This window comes from Mauremys mutica, unplaced genomic scaffold, assembly GCF_020497125.1.
Source record: "Mauremys mutica isolate MM-2020 ecotype Southern unplaced genomic scaffold, ASM2049712v1 000553F_np12_obj, whole genome shotgun sequence".
NCBI lineage: Eukaryota > Metazoa > Chordata > Testudines > Geoemydidae > Mauremys > Mauremys mutica.
In genome coordinates, this window is record NW_025423002.1 from 248600 (window position 1) to 267044 (window position 18445).

An 18445-nucleotide genomic window follows, 5' to 3' on the forward strand; every position below is an offset into this window, starting at 1 on the left:
TGTTGACGCCGGAACCTCTTCCGGTACATCTCCGGGGTCAGCCCAAACTCGCGGAGCAGGGCCTCTTTGAACAGGTTGTAGTCCCGCGCCTCCGCCCCTCTCATTCGGCTGTACACCTCCACGGCGGTGGGGTCCAGTAAGGGGGTGAGGCGCCGGATCCTGTCTGCGGGGTCAACCTGGTGCAGCTCGCAGGCATTCTCAAAGGCCGTCAGGAAGGTGTCTATGTCCTCCCCCTCCTTACGCGGGGCCAGGAAGTTCTTATCGAAGCTCTTTGTAGAACTTGGGCCCCCCCTCACTCGCCGCAGCCGGGGCCTCCCTGCTTTTCAGCTGGGCCATGGCCAGCTCATGTCTGCGCTGCTTCTCCCTGTCTTCGTATTCGCGTTGCTTCTCCTTCTCCTCCAGCTCACGCTGGCTTTGTCTCTCCTCAAATTCCCTCTGTTCCTTACGCTCCTCCAGCTCTCTCAGTTGTATCTCTCTCCTCCAGCCGGGCAATCAGCTGGGCCTTGGTGAGCTTCCCACAGTGCAGCCCCCTCTGCTTGCACAGCTCCACCAGCTCACACTTGCGCTTCTGGGAATACATCTTCCTGCTGGCCGCTCGCAGACCGGGGTGCTCGCCGCTCCCCACGGGTTCCAGGGGGACCCCTAGTGTGCCAGTCCTTGAGGTCACCCCCTCTCTGCCAGGGTCGAGCTGCAGACTCCTCCGCCCCTGGAATCGCTCGCTGCGATCCCCCGGGGGACCCTGTTACTGCAAAGTCCTGCTCTCTGGTCACACTCGCCCAGGAGTGAATCGCCCCTTCGTTTTACTGCTCCCCAGTCACTTACTGCAGGAAGCGCCGTCCACGGGGTGCAGTCGATCCCACCGCTACCATCAGTTGTCACGGAGTGTAGGGAGATCAGGCCCTGCACCCTCGGTCTCCCTGCCGATTCACCAGGACTCTCAGCCAGCCAGTAAAGCAGAAGGTTTATTTAGACGACAGGAACACAGTCCAACACAGGTCTTGCAGGCACAGATAACAGGATCTCCCCGGTCAGGTCCATCTTGGGGCCCCATAACCCCCCCGGGGATCAGAGCCTGGTCTCCCTGCCTCCCCTCTGTTCTCCAGCCAGCACTCGTCTGCCCAGCCCCCTCCGGCCCCTCCTCTCTGCTCAGCTTCTCTCCCGGGCCAGGAGGTCACTTGACCCCTTTGTCTCCCACACCTTCAGTTGCACCTTTGCAGGGAGGGGCCGGGCCATCCGTTGCTAGGAGACAGAGTGACAGGCATTTGCTGCATGGCCCTTTGCTGCTAGATACTTAGGATCTGTCCCCAGCCCCCAGTGCGACCAGCCCCACCTCGTCACAGGGAGCGACGGACCCGAGGCCGGGGGCGAAACGGGAATTACAGGGGGGCAGGGCGGGGCGAGGGGCCCGTGGGCCCGGGGGTGAAAGGGGAATCACACGGGGGGGGCAGCGCAGGGCGGGGGGGCCGTGGGGCTGGGCCGTGGGTGAAACAGGAATGACAGGGGGGCGGGGCGGGGCGAGCGGCCCGTGGGCCCGGGGGTGAAAGGGGAATCACACGGGGGGGGGGCAGGGACGGGCGCGGTCAGTGGTGCCCCCCGGGGGCTGCGCTGGGCCCGGCCTAGGGAACATCGTCCTCCAGGGGGAGCGGGAAGGTGCCAAAGCCTGGGGCTGCTCCAGCACCACTCACGGGGACCCCCCGGCCCCTGCCAGGAGCCACCCGGGAGCTGCCAGGCCGGGCCGGGGCAGCTGAAATTCCTGGTGCTAAACGCCCCGCGGGCCCCATCCCCCAACGCTGCAGCTACACGAGCTGGTCCCACGCGAGAGCGAGACGGTGGCGCCCCTGGGGCCCGTTCCCTGAAGTGCCCCACGTGCGGCGGCAGCGCTGGGGGTCGGGGGAGAGGAGCCAGCACCTTGCACGCTGCGGGCGGGGGGGCCCCACGGACCTGGGCACGGCTCAGACAAGGGCAATGCCGCGGCGGGGCCCGGAGCCGCCCTCAGGGGCCCGGACGGGCCTGGGCCTTTTCCGCGCGGGGGGGGCCGCCGCCGGGGGCAGGACGTAGAGACGGGGGCGTCGTTTACTCCAGCCCGAGGACCGGGGGCTCCCGCTGGAGCGAAGCGGCAGCAGGACGTGTTTCTCTGCCGTGCGCCGACCTGGGGAACTCCCTGCCGCAAGACGCGGCGAAGGCCGAGCCCAGAACCGGGTTGGAAGGAAGTGGCCCCGTTCAGGGCGGCTCGGTCGCCCGGCGGCTGCGAGCCAGGCTGGGCCGCTCCTCTCTGCCAGGCGCTGGGCATGGGCGGCGGGGGGGTCCCTTCCTTCCCTCGGGGGCGCCCGGCCCGGCCCTGCCCATGGCGGCAGCCGGGACACCCAGCCGCTCGTCAGGGGTGGGGGACCCCCAGCTGTCCCCGATCTGGGGCAGCCCCCTTGGGGTCGCATGATTCCTGGGGGCAGCCACCCTCTGGGCCCCACAAGGGAACCGTCCCCCCCCCCGTTCCTGGAGCCAGAGTCGCTCCAGCGGCCGTGTGAGCGCAGGGGGGGTCCGAAGGTCCCACCCCCCAGCGTCTCCTGCCAGCTGCTCCGCCCCCTTCACACGTGGGCCGGGTCTCTGCAAAGCAACCCCCCCCCCGCCAGTTAACCGGACAGGGGAAACTGAGGCACACGCAGACTTCACCCGATACAGGATGAAAACCTCCCACTCCAGCTGCCCCCCCCCAGCAGAGTGTCAGACGCCAGCGGGGGGAGCCCCTGCACCACTAGCCTGGGGGGCTTCTGCCCCACCCCAGGGCGGGGGCAAGGCTGGCTCTGCCCTGCAGGGGTGGGGCGAGCCTGGACGCTGCCCTACCAGACCCCCCGAGCGGGGGCGGGCCCTGGCCTGCAGAGGACCTGCTCTGTCAGCTGGGGGGGCAAACCTCAGGGAGGGGCCCCCTGAGAGTGGCTGCATCCAGCACAGAGCCCCCCACCACGTGCCCCAGGGGCTGGCGCTGACTGGCTGGGGGGGCCGGGCCGGCAGGGGCTGCGGGTCGGGAGTGAGGGGCACCGGCAGGTGGGGAGGGGGGGGCTGTCTGCCCTGATGATCATTAGCAGGGACCCTGGTGACGTCACGCCCCCCCACAGGCCCCCCTTGGAGCCCCCGGCCCAGCCCCCAGTTGCACTAGGGCAGGTTTCGCTGGGTCACCCCTCTGCGGGGGGGGGGGGGAATTCAGGGGCCGGTCTCTGTTCCCCTCCCCCCCTCCGACCTGACTCCCCCTCCCTGCCGCAGAGCCTCCCATGGGCAGTGCCCAGCCTGTCACCCGCAGCGGGCAGCGCCCCCCCCCCCCCCGGAGCCTCCTGGCGAACCCCCCTCCCTGCACCTCCAGCGGCCCGGACTCCTGGGTTCTCTCCCAGCTCGGGGAGGGGAGGGGGGGCTGGCGGGTCAGAGCGGGGGGGGGCTGGGAGCCAGGACTCCTGGGTTCTCTCCCTGTGGGGAGGGGAGGGGGGCTGGTGGTTAGAGCGGGGGGGGGGAGTATTGGGGGAGACTGTGACTGGCCGGGGAGGGCAGGGAAAGTCCGTGTGGGGGGGGCAAGAATCTAATTTCCCAGCATCCCCTGGGAGTTGGACGGTCCCCTCTGTGTTCCCAGAAACTGCCCCTCCCCAGCAGCAAGTACCAGGAAATACCCCCCCGCCCTGCCGGTGCCCCTCACTCCCGACCTGCAGCCCCCAGCCCTGCCGGTGCCCCTCACTCCCGACCCGCAGCCCCCAGCCCTGCCGGTGCCCCTCACTCCCTACCCGCAGCCCCCGCCCCCCCCAGCTCTGCCGGTGCCCCTCACTCCCGACCTGCAGCCCCCGCCCTGCCGGTGCCCCTCACTCCCGACCCGCAGCCCCCAGCCCTGCCGGTGCCCCTCACTCCCTACCCGCAGCCCCCGCCCCCCCCAGCCCTGTCAGTGCCCCTCACTCCCGACCCGCAGCCCCCAGCCCTGCCGGTGCCCCTCACTCCCTACCCGCAGCCCCCGCCCCCCCCAGCCCTGTCAGTGCCCCTCACTGCCGACCCGCAGCCCCCGCCCCCCCCAGCCCTGTCAGTGCCCCTCACTCCCAACCTGCAGCCCCCGCCCTGCCGGTGCCCCTCACTCCCTACCCGCAGCCCCCGCCCCCCCCCGCCCTGCCAGTGCCCCTCACTCCCGCCCCGCAGCCCCCGCCCTGCCGGTGCCCCTCACTCCCTACCCGCAGCCCCTGCCCCCCCCAGCCCTGCTGGTGCCCCTCACTCCCGACCCGCAGCCCCCAGCCCTGCCGGTGCCCCTCACTCCCTACCCGCAGCCCCCGCCCCCCCCAGCCCTGTCAGTGACCCTCACTGCCGACCCGCAGCCCCCGCCCCCCCCAGCCCTGTCAGTGCCCCTCACTCCCTACCTGCAGCCCCCGCCCTGCCGGGGCCCCTCACTCCCTACCCGCAGCCCCCGCCCCCCCCAGCCCTGCCAGTGCCCCTCACTCCCGCCCCGCAGCCCCCGCCCTGCCGGTGCCCCTCACTCCCGACCCGCAGCCCCCGCCCTGCCGGTGCCCCTCACTCCCGACCCGCAGCCTCCGCCCCCCCCAGCCCAGCCGGTGCCCCTCACTCCCGACCCGCAGCCCCCGCCCCCCCAGCCCTGCCGGTGCCCCTCACTCCCGACCCGCAGCCCCCCCCCCCCCAGCCCTGCCGGTGCCCCTCACTCCCGACCCACAGCCCCTGCCCCCCCAGCCCTGCCGGTGCCCCTCACTCCCGACCCGCTGCCCCTGCGCCCCCAGGCCTGCCCTTGCCCAATACTCCCGCCCCGCCGCCCCTGCCCCCCCCCCCCGCCCTGCCGGTGCCCCTCACTCCCGACCTGCAGTCCCCGCCCTGCCGGTGCCCCTCACTCCCGACCCGCCGCCCCCAGCCGTGCCGGTGCCCCTCACTCCCAACCCGCAGCCCCCAGCCCTGCAGGTGCCCCTCACTCCCTACCCGCAGCCCCTGTTCCCCCAGCCCTGCCAGTGCCCCTCACTCCCGCCCCGCCGCCCTGCCGGTGCCCCTCACTCCCGACCCGCAGCCCCCGCCCTGCCGGTGCCCCTCACTCCCGACCCGCAGCCCCCGCCGTCCCGGCTCCGTTTCCAGGCAGGGCATCGCCCCTTCCCCCGGAATTACGCAGCCGAGATGGGAGCTGGGGTCGCGATGTGGGGATCCCCCTCCCAGAGCCGGCGGAACCCAGGCGTCCTGGCTCCCAGCCCCCGCCCAGGGAGGGGCCGGGCGCTGGGGGAGGGGCGGCGGAGGGAGGGGTCTGACTCCGGATTATGTCACAGGCTCTGCAGCCGCAGTGGGGAGCGGAGCGGCTCGGGCTCAGGTAGGGGCTGGGGCGCGGGGGGGTCCGGCTCCTCCTGCCCCCCCGGACCCGTCCCGCTGGGAGCGGCGAGGGGGCTCCTGCGGGGGGAGGGGCTCAGTGGGGTGTGTGGGGAGGCGGGGGGCTGGGCGGGGCTCAGCGGCGTGTCCGTGGCGGGGATGTTGGGGGGTTGTGAGTGTGGGTTGGGTGTGGCCGGTGTTGTATGTTCCGTGTCTGTGGGGTGCGTGTTGTGTCTGGCCTGTGGGTTGTGTGTTGCGTATTGTGGTGTGGTGTGTTGTGATGTGTGGTGTTGCATGTGGTGTGTTGCAGATTGAGGTGTGTTGTGTCTTGTGATGTGTGGTGTTGCGTGTTGTGGTGGGTTGTGTGGTGTTGTGATAGGTTGCAGGTTGTGTGTTGTGTCTTGTGATGTGTGGTGTTGCGTGTTGTGGTGGGTTGTGGGTTGTGTGGTGTTGTGATAGGTTGCAGGTTGTGACTTGTGGGTTGTGTGTTGTGATGTGTGGTGTTGCATGTTGTGGGTTGTGGCGGGTTGTGGGTTGTATGTTGCGTGTTGTGATTGTGGTGTGGTGTGGTGGGTTGCGGGCTGTGATGTGCGGGTTCTGCGTTGCGCTGGGTAGGAGCCAGGGCTGGGTGTGGCCTTTGTGTGGGTTGCGGGGGGGACCTGGGGCCGTTGGTCGTGTCCTAGAGCCCCCAGCCCCCAAATCCCCTGGAATCCCCCCACCCTCCCCCAGCCTCTAACCCCAGCACATGGGGGGCAGGAGAGACGGACCCCCCCGGACACCCCAACTTTGTGTGTGTGCCTGGGGGGGCGTCCCGGGGAGCAGAGCTTGGGAATGGGATGGGGGGGATTAAGGGGGGGCCAGGCTGGCTGCTCCCCTCCCCCACCCAGGCACTGGTAAATAGGGGGTGGAATTTGTGGGGGGGGGAGTCTAGATGGGGCAGGGGGAGCTCCTGCCAGCGCCCCTCACTCCCGACGCACAGTCCCTGCCCCCCCAGCCCTGCCGGTGCCCCTCACTCCCGACCCGCAGCCCCTGCTCCCCCCAGCTCTGCCGGTGCCCCTCACTCCCGACCCGCAGCCCCTGCTAGCCCGGCCCTGCCCCCCCCAGCTCTGCCGGTGCCCCTCACTCCCGACCCGCAGCCCCTGCCCCCCAGCCCTGCTGGTGCCCCTCACTCCCAACCCGCCCCCCCAGCTAGCCCAGCCCTGCCGGTGCCCCTCACTCCCGACCCGCAGCGCCCGCCCCCACCCAGCCCCGCCGGTGCCCCTCACTCCCGACCCGCCGCCCCCAGCCCTGCCGGTGCCCCTCACTCCCGACCCGCAGCCCCCAGCCCTGCCGGTGCCCCTCACTCCCGACCCACAGCCCCTGCCCCCCCCAGCCCTGCCGGTGCCCCTCACTCCCGACCCGCAGCCCCCAGCCCTGCCGGTGCCCCTCACTCCCGACCCGCAGCCCCTGCCCCCCAGCCCTGCCGGTGCCCCTCACTCCCGACCTGCAGCCCCTGCCCCCCCCAGCCCTGCCGGTGCCCCTCACTCCCGACCCGCAGCCCCCAGCCCTGCCGGTGCCCCTCACTCCCGACCCGCAGCCCCCAGAGGTTCACTGGGCCTGTCTGCTGGGGGGGGTCTGAAAGTGAAGAGAGAGAAGAGGTTGGGCCCTTCCCCCCCTCCCATCCCCCCGCCCGAAGGGTGGGGTCGTGGCAGGTGCTTGGGGGAGGGGAATTTCCACATGAGCTGCAGGCAAATTAGCGGGGGGGGGGGGAGCACCTGGCTCTGGGTACGTGGCGGGGGAGGGGATTGCACAGGGACGTGGCCACCCGACCCCCCTCCCCTCCCAGGGCCAGGAGAGAACCCAGGAGTCCGGGCAGGAGAGGGGGCCTGGCTGCGGCGATGGGAGGGGTTTGGTCCCATCAGCCTGGTGGGGGGTTGCTGTGTGGAGACGCCCCCCCCGGAGCACAGGGTCCAGGGCCCAGCGTGACACCGCCCCCCTGCCCCCGCCCCCAGCGCCCGCACTGCCCAAGGCAGGGTGACCTGTCAGAGCCGGTTACTGAGTTAGAGTGGGGGGGGGGGGGCTGGGAGCCAGGACTCCTGGGTTCTCTCCCCGGCTCTGGGAGGGGAGTGGGGGCTGGTGGGTTGGAGCCGGGGGGGCTGGGAGCCAGGACTCCTGGGTTCCCTCCCTGGCTCTGGGAGGGCAGTGGGGTCTAGTGGTCAGAGCAGGGGGGCCTGGGAGCCAGGACTCCTGGGTTCTCTCCCAGCTCTGGGAGGGCAGTGGGGGCTGGTGGTCAGAGCAGGGGGGGCTGGGAGCCAGGACTCCTGGGTTCTCTCCCGGCTCTGGGAGGGGAGTGGTGTCTAGTGGTTAGAGCAGGGGGGGGGGCTGGGAGCCAGGACTCCTGGGTTCTCTCCCAGCTCTGGGAGGGCAGTGGGGTCTAGTGGTCAGAGCAGGGGGGCCTGGGAGCCAGGACTCCTGGGTTCTCTCCCAGCTCTGGGAGGGCAGTGGGGGCTGGTGGTCAGAGCAGGGGGGGCTGGGAGCCAGGACTCCTGGGTTCTCTCCCGGCTCTGGGAGGGGAGTGGGGGCTGATGGGTTAGAGCAGGGGGGGCTGGGAGCCAGGACTCCTGGGTTCTCTCCCGGCTCTGGGAGGGCAGTGGGGGCTGGTGGTCAGAGCAGGGGGGGCTGGGAGCCAGGAGTCGATGGAGCTGGATCCCCACACCCTGGGTGCCCGGTTTCTGGCTCCCTCCCCCCCCCCCGGGCATCCGGCCCGTGACACTGAGACAAGAACCCGTTTGTGTCCAGGCCAAGAGCCGCCCCACCCCCGCACTTCCGCTGTCCAGCCGGGGCCTGACCCCGGGCCCAGCCCCCAGCCGCTACAATGGGCGCCTGTTGGGACAGGGCTGGGCTAGCGGGGGCTGCGGGTCGGGAGTGAGGAGCACCCTCCCCTCCCCCGCCCCTGCCATTCTCCCTATCTCATTTTTCCCTGGTGCTGGGTTTGAATTGGGTCCTTCTGGGGGGGTAGGGGTCCTTGGGGGGCTTCAGAGCCCTTAACCCTTTGCTGCCCGGCTCTGGGAGGGGAGTGGGGGCTGGTGGGTCAGAGCAGGGGGGGCTGGGAGCCCGGACTCCTGGGTTCTCTCCCGGCTCTGGTGGGGTCAAGGTGACTGTGGACCTGTATCCCAGTGCCTCTTGGTTGCCGTGGAAACGCAGGAAATGCAGCCGTGGTGTCTGAGGGGAGGGGGAGATGCACAACGGACAGCGCCCGGCGCTCGCCTCGAACCCCCCCCCCCGACTGCCCCGGATACGCCCACCCCCACCAACGCCCAACACCCCCCCCAACCCCGACACCTCCCACAACAGCCTCCAGGCTGTGACACCCAACACACCCCCCAACACACCCTGCAGCCTGTGACACCCAACACCCCAAAACATCCCCCAACACCCCGCCACACCCCACAGCCTGTGACACCCAACACACCCTGCAGGCCACCCACCCTCGGGAACACGCCCGGTGCCCCCTGCCTCCCCCGCGACCCCCTCACTTGCTTCATGGCTCAGAGCCTGGGGTGTGACCAGCCGAACCCCAAAGCCCCCCAGCAGCAGGATCCCCATGACGTGGGAAATCCCTAAATTGCTGCGAGCCCCTCCCCCGCCAAGAGACTGGACCAGGGCTGCAGACACCAGATCTGGGGGGTGGGGAGTGGGGCAGGGGCCTGGCCCCTCTGGGGGGCGCTGGCTCCCACCCGGCCCCAGGGCGGGGACTGGCTGGCTCGGGGGGGGGGGTCAGATGTCTGACACCTGGGGTCTCTCTTCATGCCTGAGGAGTTTACAAGTGGCTGGTGGGGGGGGGGGAGCTCAGAGACCTTGGGGACAATCCCCCCCCCGGCCCATTCCCCCCCCCCTTCTCCCTCTGCTCAGGGGGCCTCAGACAGACTCTGTCACTCGCCTCATTAACTCCACGGCTGCTGGAATATTTTTTTTCCGATAAACCAACCATAGAACTAGCAGGGGCTGCGGGTCGGGAGTGAGGGGCACCGGCAGGGCTGCGGGGGGGCAGGGCTGGGCTAACAGGGGCTGCGGGTCGGGAGTGAGGGGCACCGGCAGGGCTGCGGGGGGGCAGGGCTGGGCTAACAGGGGCTGCGGGTCGGGAGTGAGGGGCACCGGCAGGGCTGGGGGGGGCGGGGGCTGCGGGTCGGGAGTGAGGGGCACCGGCAGGGCTGGGGGGGGGCGGGGGCTGCGGGTCGGGAGTGAGGGGCACCGGCAGGGCTGGGGGGGCCGGGGGCTGCAGGTTGGGAGTGAGGGGCACTGGCATGGCTGGGGGGGGCGGGGGCTGCGGGTCGGGAGTGAGGGGCACCGGCAGGGCTGGGGGGGGCGGGGGCTGCAGGTTGGGAGTGAGGGGCACTGGCAGGGCTGGGGGGAGCCCCTGCTCCAGTTTTTGCTCCGCCCCCCGTACTCTGGTTCCATCTGCCTCTGGGACATGGTGGCTCCCGGGGGTGGTGCCCGGTGCTGGTGACCAGAATGGTGCTGACTCCAAGCAGACAATGATGGGAACCCTGCAGCCAACTCGTCCGGGCCCAGAGCTTTGGGACCAGCTGCCTCCTCCCACCCCACTCCCAGAGCCGGGGAGAGAACCCAGGCATCCGGGCTCCCAGCCCCCCCCCCGCTATAACAACCAGCCCCCCCAGAAACACTCAGCTAAGAATCCCTGACTTGATAACAAATTTACTTCACTATCGTGCAGCCGGATGGGAGCTGGCAGCCCCTGGACGGGACGGCCCCGTGCCCCCTCCCCTGTCCCCCTCAGCCAGCCAGTCCCCACCCTGGGGCTGAATGCTTAATAACAGCACAGTTGGTGCAGCTCGCAGGGGCTGCGGGTCGGGAGTGAGGAGCACCCATGGGGCTGGGGGCTGGCAGGGCTGGGCTGGCAGGGGCTGTGGGTCGGGAGTGAGGAGCACCTATGGGGCTGCGGGCTGGCAGGGCTGGGCTGGCAGGGGCTGCTGCGGGTCGGGAGTGAGGAGCACCCATGGGGGTGGGCGGGGCAGGGCTGGGCTGGCAGGGGCTGCGGGTCGGGAGTGAGGAGCACCCATGGGGCTGGGGGCTGGCAGGGCTGGGCTGGCAGGGGCTGCGGGTCGGGAGTGAGGAGCACCCATGGGGCTGGGGGCTGGCAGGGCTGGGCTGGCAGGGGCTGCGGGTCGGGAGTGAGGAGCATCTTTCCTCTCCTCTTCCCTATTAATAATTCATGCCCCCTCCCCCGTTGCCGGCGCTTTTCCATCTGTTCCCGTGTCCGTCCGTCCGCCCGTCTGTCTCCTGCTGGGGGGAGGGCAGGGGCTGGGGGGATCCCGCTGGGTTGACAAGATAAGCCCCTTAGCCCGGTAATTGCCCGGTGGGGGTGGGGGGTCTCACGGTGCAGGAATGTGGGGGAGGGGCGGCGCATGGGTCTCGCTCAGTGATGGTGCTTCTCCCCCAGCCAGGTGCAGGGAGTGACCCACGGCGCCCCCCAGCCAGCACTGCCCGGAGTGAGGGGCCCCAGCCCCCGGCGAGGATGGCTCCCATGCGGGGCCGGCTGCTCCGGCTCTGGCCCCTGCTGCTGGGCCTGGCCGCAGCCCTCACCATCCCCAAGGAGTGTGAGTAGCTGCGGGGTTCGGGTCCTTCCCCCCCTTGAGCCAGAAGTGGGGCAGTCCAGGTGTCCATGGATGGTGGATCCCTCCCATTACCCTGCCATGGTACAGTCCAATTTTCAACCCATAGCAACAGTCAGTACCAAGGACAGGGCTCTGGGTGTTGCATTGGGCTGTAGCTACAGGCAGCACCACGGACCGGGCTCCAGGTGTTGCAATGGGCTGTAGCTAGTCAGCACCACGGACCGGGCTCCGGGTGTTGCATTGGGCTGTAGCTAGTCAGCACCACGGACAGGGCTCTGGGTGTTGCATTGGGCTGTAGCTACAGGCAGCACCACGGACAGGGCTCCAGGTGTTGCAATGGGCTGTAGCTGCAGGCAGCATCACGGACAGGGCTCTGGGTGTTGCAATGGGCTGTAGCTAGTCAGCACCACGGACCGGGCTCCGGGTGTTGCATTGGGCTGTAGCTAGTCAGCACCACGGACCGGGCTCCAGGTGTTGCAATGGGCTGTAGCTAGTCAGCACCACGGACAGGGCTCTGGGTGTTCCAATGGGCTGTAGCTAGTCAGCACCACGGACAGGGCTCTGGGTGTTGCATTGGGCTGTAGCTACAGGCAGCACCACAGACCGGGCTCCAGGTGTTGCAATGGGCTGTAGCTACAGGCAGTACCACGGACAGGGCTCCGGGTGTTGCATTGGGCTGTAGCTACAGGCAGCACCACGGACCGGGCTCTGGGTGTTGCATTGGGCTGTAGCTACAGGCAGCACCACGGACCGGGCTCCGGGTGTTGCAATGGGCTGTAGCTACAGGCAGCATCATGGACAGGGCTCTGGGTATTGCAATGGGCTGTAGCTAGTCAGCACCACGGACCGGGCTCCGGGTGTTGCAATGGGCTGTAGCTACAGGCAGTACCACGGACAGGGCTCCGGGTGTTGCATTGGGCTGTAGCTACAGGCAGCACCATGGACCGGGCTCTGGGTGTTGCATTGGGCTGTAGCTACAGGCAGCACCACGGACCGGGCTCCGGGTGTTGCAATGGGCTGTAGCTACAGGCAGCACCACGGACAGGGCTCTAGGTGTTGCAATGCGCTGTAGCTACAGGCAGCACCATGGACAGGGCTCCAGGTGTTGCATTGGGCTGTAGCTACAGGCAGCACCACGGACCGGGCTCCGGGTGTTGCAATGGGCTGTAGCTACAGGCAGCATCACGGACAGGGCTCTGGGTATTGCAATGGGGTGCATCTGCCTGTGCCAAACCCATGGGTGGGGGAGTTTCTGCAGGGGAGGACTCCATGGGTCTGATCCGGGGGATGGTTTTGCACATTCACGCTGGCACACTTTGAACGGTTCTTCATGCCGCAGTGCACAATCATTCTCCGTGCCTCGCTCAGTGTAACACCCGCTTATGTACAGTCCCCCCTTGCTTCCCATGAGCGCCGAGCCCCACCTGCCCCTCGCACATGTGGTCACACACTCGCCCTTCCCCACCCCCTCCGCTCACTCACCAAGCACCATCCAGCCCTTGCGCCAGCTCACCTGGCACACGCTCCAGTGCACGTTCGGGTCTCCCAGCACACCCCACCTTGCAACCATGGACACGCTCTGGCCAGCTTGCCTTGCACACTTCTGCACGAGCACGTGTGCACAACTTGCACGCTCACACCCACGCAGCCCTTGGTCCCACTCCCGGGGCCCCCACATGGGACACCAGCTAATGTCTCTCTGTGTCTCTCCCCTCTGCTCCCCACCGGCGGCACAGACGAGATGCACAACCGTGAGTCCTGGGGCGAAACGGGGTGTCCGGGGGGGCGGAGCCGGTTCTGGGCACACTCGGGCTGTGGCTTTGCACACTCACCCCCATTACCAAGAACCCCCAGGGCCATTTTGGATCCGTCAGGAGAGAGCCTGGGGGGTCTGAGATGGGGGCATGGGGGGGTCTAGGGGAAGTTTGGGAGAGTTCAGGGGAGGGGGAATTGCGGGACCCTGGGGAAGCTTGGCGGGGGATGGGGCAGAGCAGGTTGCTGGGTTCTCAGTCTCTGTAACAGCCCCCCCGCCCCCCCAGTGCGGCAGCCCCCGGAGATGACAGAGCAGCCGGTGGAGAAGCTGGTCGTGTTCCCCAGCGACGACATTGTGCTGCGGTGTAAGGCCACCGGGACCCCCCCCCTCGAGTGAGTACAGACCCCCTCTGCCCCCCACACCCCTCCCCCCTGGCCCCCGGGGCCCCCCAAGCCCCCGGTGCCGCCCCGAGCTCCTCCCCCTCCCCCGCAGGTTCCGCTGGACGAAGGACGGGCGCTGGTTCGACCCGCGCCAGGAGGCCGGGGTGACGGTCATCGAGGGCTCAGGGACCCTGTATGTGAACAACAGCAACGTGGGGCGACACCAGGGCGTCTATCGGTGCTACGCCAGCAACGACCTGGGCACGGCCATGGGGCCGGAGATCCGCGTCATCGCCGAGAGTGAGTGACCCCACGGGCGGCGCCCCTCACTCCCGACCCGCAGCCCCCCGAGCCCGGCCCCGCGCCCCCCCATGCTGCTGGCGCCCCTCACTCCCGACCCGCAGCCCGCCGAGCCCGGCCCCCCCGCCCCCCGCTGGTGGCGCCCCTCACTCCCGACCCGCAGCCCCCCGAGCCCGGCCCCGCCCCCCCCACGCTGCAGGCGCCCCTCACTCCCGACCCGCAGCCCCCTGAGCCCGGCCCCGCGCCCCCTGCGCCGCCGGCGCCCCTCACTCCCGACCCGCAGCCCCCCCAGCCCGGCCCCGCGCCCCCGGCGCCGCCGGGGCCCCTCACTCCCGACCCGCAGCCCGCCGAGCCCGGCCCCCCGCCCCCCCATGCCGCAGGCGCCCCGCACTCCCGACCCGCTGCCCCCCGAGCCCGGCCCCCCCCCCCCCATGCCGCAGGCGCCCCTCACTCCCGACCCGCAGCCCCCTGAGCCCGGCCCCACCCCCCCCGCGCCGCCGGCGCCCCTCCCGACCCGCAGCCCCCTGAGCCCGGCCCCGCCCCCCCTGCCCCCGCTGGCGCCCCTCACTCCCGACCCGCAGCCCCCTGAGCCCGGCCCCGCCCCCCCTGCCCCCGCTGGCGCCCCTCACTCCCGACCCGCAGCCCCCTGAGCCCGGCCCCGCCCCCCCTGCCCCCGCTGGCGCCCCTCACTCCCGACCCGCAGCCCCCTGAGCCCGGCCCCGCCCCCCCTGCCCCCGCTGGCGCCCCTCACTCCCGACCCGCAGCCCCGGCTGGCCCAGCCCCGGGCTCCCCACAGCTTTTACCTGCAGGTCTCCCCAGAGCTCAGCCAATTGCTCCTGTTTCCACGACAACCATTTCCATGGCAGCGAGGTGTCAGGGTGATGTAATTGCATCCTCTCCATCAGCCCCTCCCCACCCTCGGCTGTAGCCTGAGACGCCCCCCCCAGCCTCCCCAAGGAGCAAAGGCCGGGGAAGTGGAGACGCCCTGTGGAGAATCCACCCAGCCCCCCTAGCCCTGCCGGTGCCCCTCCCTCCCGACCCGCAGCCCCCCCCCCAGCCGGGGCCCCACACTCCCGACCCGCAGCCCCCCCAGCCCTGCCGGTGCCCCTCACTCCCGACCCGCAGCCCCCAGCCCTGCCGGTGCCCCTCACTCCCGACCCGCAGCCCCCAGCCCTGCCGGTGCCCCTCACTCCCGACCCGCAGCCCCCAGCCCTGCCGGTGCCCCTCCCTCCCGACCCGCAGCCCCCAGCCCTGCCGGTGCCCCTCACTCCAGACCCGCAGCCCCCAGCCCTGCCGGTGCCCCTCACTCCCGACCCGCAGCCCCTGCTAGCCCCTCCCATCCCCCCATTCTTGATTCAACCCCCCCTGTCCCTGCTGCAGGCACCCCCCAGTGGCCCAAGGAGAAGGTTTCACCGTTGGAGGTGGAGGAGGGGGAGTCTGTCATCCTGCCCTGCAACCCCCCCGCCAGCGCCGTGCCCCCCAAAATCTACTGGCTGAACAGCCGTGAGTATCCGCTGCTGGGAGCAGGGCCCGGGGCCTGTCCCCTCTGGGGGGTGCCGGCTGGCTGAGGGGGTCAGGGAATGGGGCAGGGCTTGTCCTCCCTGGGGGCGCCGGCTCCCCCCAGCCGGGGCAGGGGCTGGGGGGGCAGGATCCGGGGTCACCCCTCGCTGCCCCGCAGGCATCGTGCACATCGCGCAGGACGAGCGGGTCGCCATGGGGCAGGGACTGGCTGGCTGCGGGGGGCTGGGGGGCAGGATCCGGGGTCACCCCTCGCTGCCCCGCAGGCATCGTGCACATCGCGCAGGACGAGCGGGTCGCCATGGGGCAGGGACTGGCTGGCTGCGGGGGGCTGGGGGGCAGGATCCGGGGTCACCCCTCGCTGCCCCGCAGGCATCGTGCACATCGCGCAGGACGAGCGGGTCGCCATGGGGCAGGGACTGGCTGGCTCCGGGGGGCGGGGGGTGGGGCAGGGGGGGCGGGGGGGCAGGATCCGGGGTCACCCCTCACTGCCCGCAGGCATCGTGCACATCGCGCAGGACGAGCGGGTCGCCATGGGGCAGGGACTGGCTGGCTGAGGGGGGCGGGAGGGCCTGAGGGGGGCTGGGGGGCAGGATCCGGGGTCACCCCTCACTGCCCGCAGGCATCGTGCACATCGCGCAGGACGAGCGGGTCGCCATGGGGCAGGGACTGGCTGGCTGGGGGGGGCTGGGGGGCAGGATCCGGGGTCACCCCTCGCTGCCCCGCAGGCATCGTGCACATCGCGCAGGACGAGCGGGTCGCCATGGGGCAGGGACTGGCTGGCTGGGGGGGGCTGGGGGGCAGGATCCGGGGTCACCCCTCGCTGCCCCGCAGGCATCGTGCACATCGCGCAGGACGAGCGGGTCGCCATGGGGCAGGGACTGGCTGGCTGGGGGGGGCTGGGGGGCAGGATCCGGGGTCACCCCTCACTGCCCGCAGGCATCGTGCACATCGCGCAGGACGAGCGGGTCGCCATGGGGCAGGGACTGGCTGGCTGGGGGGGGCTGGGGGGCAGGATCCGGGGTCACCCCTCGCTGCCCGCAGGCATCGTGCACATCGCGCAGGACGAGCGGGTCGCCATGGGGCAGGGACTGGCTGGCTGGGGGGGGCTGGGGGGCAGGATCCGGGGTCACCCCTCGCTGCCCCGCAGGCATCGTGCACATCGCGCAGGACGAGCGGGTCGCCATGGGGCAGGGACTGGCTGGCTGGGGGGGGCTGGGGGGCAGGATCCGGGGTCACCCCTCGCTGCCCGCAGGCATCGTGCACATCGCGCAGGACGAGCGGGTCGCCATGGGGCAGGGACTGGCTGGCTGGGGGGGGCTGGGGGGCAGGATCCGGGGTCACCCCTCGCTGCCCGCAGGCATCGTGCACATCGCGCAGGACGAGCGGGTCGCCATGGGGCAGGGACTGGCTGGCTGGGGGGGGCTGGGGGGCAGGATCCGGGGTCACCCCTCGCTGCCCGCAGGCATCGTGCACATCGCGCAGGACGAGCGGGTCGCCATGGGGCAGGACGGGTATTTGTACTTTGCCAACGTGCGGCGCTCGGACTCGCACCCCGACTACATCTGCCACGCCCATTACCTGGGCCCCCGAACCATCATCCAGAAGGAGCCGATCGAGCTGCGCGTCCGGCCCAGTGAGTGGGGGGGGCAGCCCCCAATGGGGACCCTCGCGGGGGGTCTGGGATCCTGGGGACCCCAAAGGTTTGGGGGTGTCCTGCCCAAATTGAGCCTGGTACCTTGGGGGCCGTTGCCCCCCCGTGATGCACAGAGGGGGGGACACAGGGGATGTACGGGGGAGTGTGACCAAGTCCTGGCCCCGTGGGGGGAACCCCCTTCAGAGCGCCAGCCCTTCCCGGGGGTCCGGCCCCTCCACCTCGCTGAGCCTCAGCACCTCTGTCTCTGCCGTGGCCCCCCAGGGAGCCCCCTCGCTCTGGGCCCTGGGGGCCTCCACCCCCGAGGGGCTAATCCCCCCCCCAGCCCCCCGTTCTCTAGCCCGGAGCGACTCTCCGCCAGCGTCACCCAGGAGGTTTATCCCGCGTCTGACCCCGGCACAGGAAACTCCCCAGCCCCCGGCCTGGCCTCCCTCAGCCCAGCACGTCCCAGCCCCCTGCAGCCAGGGGGGCTCTGCCTGCTCCCCCCTCCAGCCCCGACCCCCCCTGCTCCCAGCCAGCCGGGGTCCCAACTTCCCTCCCCCCCTCGTTAAACCAGCACCCCCCAGGGACACTGAGTCCCCCCCCCGCCTGCAACCCAGTGACTGAACCCAGAGCCCCCCCACTTCCTCACGGGGGGTCTCCCTGCTCCCCCCCCAACACCGCCCTCCGCAGCCCCCACCTCCGCGCTGTAACGACCTCCCCATGGGACTCAGGCGTCCGGGCGATGGATCCGGGCCGAGTCTCTCGGGTCGGGGGAGAGGGCCCCCCCCTCTGTTCCCCTCCCCCCCACTGCTTCATGCTGACCCCCCCCCCCCGACGTCTCCCCTGCAGCCAACTCGGTGAAGTTTCGCCAGCCCCGGCTGATGGTGCCGCCAGGGGACAGCAGCTCCCACGTCGCCCTGCGCGGCTCCAGCCTGGCCCTGGAATGCATCGCCGAGGGCTTGTGAGTGGGGCAGGGCTGGGGGGCGCTGGGGGGCTGCAGGCTGGGGGCTATGGGGTGAGTGGGGGGGGGCTGGGGGATGCTGGGGGGCTGCGGGCTGGGGGCTATGGGGTGAGTGGGGCGGGGCTGGGGGCCGCTGGGGGGCTGTGGGATGGGGGCTATGGGGTGAGTGGGGCGGCGCTGGGGGGCTGCAGGCTGGGGGCTATGGGGGTGGGTGTTATGGGGGCTGGGGGGCTGGGGGCTGGGGACTGGGGGGTGAGTGGGGAAGGGGCTGGGGGGCTGTTGGATGGGGGCTATGGGGGTGGGTGTTATGGGGGCTGGGGGGCTGGGGGCTGGGGACTGGGGGGTGAGTGGGGAAGGGGCTGGGGGGCTGTGGGATGGGGGCTATGGGGTGAGTGGGGCGGCGCTGGGGGGCTGCAGGCTGGGGGCTATGCGGGTGGGTGTTATGGGGGCTGGGGGGCTGGGGGCTGGGGACTGGGGGGTGAGTGGGGAAGGGGCTGGGGGGCTGTGGCTTGGGGGCTATGCGGGTGGGTGTTACGGGGGCTGGGGGGCACGGGGGGGCTGCAGGTTGGGGGTTATGGGCATGGGGGCTATGGGGGCTGGGGGGGGCCTGTCTGCCCCCCCAAGCCCCACGCCGGCCCCCCCTCCCCCAGCCCCACGCCCACGGTGGAGTGGATCCGTCTGAACGGCCGCCTGCCCGCGGAGCGTGTGGCCCTGGAGAACTCCCAGAAAACCCTGCGGATCCGGGACGTGGTGGAGGAGGACGATGGGGAGTATCAGTGTCTCGCCCGCAACACGCAGGGCACCGCCCGCCACAGCTACACCGTCACCGTGGAAGGTACCGGCGGGGCTGCGGGTCGGGAGTGAGGGGCACCGGCTGGGCTGGGGGGGCAGGGCCGGGCTGGCAGGGGCTGCGGGTCGGGAGTGAGGGGCACCGGCAGGGCTGGGGGGGCAGGGCCGGGCTGGCAGGGG

General features: G+C 71.1%; 1 protein-coding gene across 1 annotated transcript in view; it reads left to right on the forward strand.

Annotated features, from left to right (window-relative positions):
- Positions 1-5269: 5269 nt before the first annotated feature.
- The window catches only part of L1CAM (L1 cell adhesion molecule), a gene marked incomplete at its 3' end in the record, with an annotated part of 28605 nt that continues 15429 nt past the window's right edge, over positions 5270-18445 (forward strand). Inside the window, exons 1-9 of the mRNA XM_045000620.1 lie at positions 5270-5317; positions 10754-10910; positions 12665-12679; positions 12968-13073; positions 13174-13361; positions 14742-14864; positions 16345-16515; positions 17365-17476; positions 18127-18311. Coding sequence (XP_044856555.1) covers positions 10829-10910; positions 12665-12679; positions 12968-13073; positions 13174-13361; positions 14742-14864; positions 16345-16515; positions 17365-17476; positions 18127-18311 — 982 coding nt within the window. The remainder of the gene's footprint in view (positions 5318-10753; positions 10911-12664; positions 12680-12967; positions 13074-13173; positions 13362-14741; positions 14865-16344; positions 16516-17364; positions 17477-18126; positions 18312-18445) is intronic.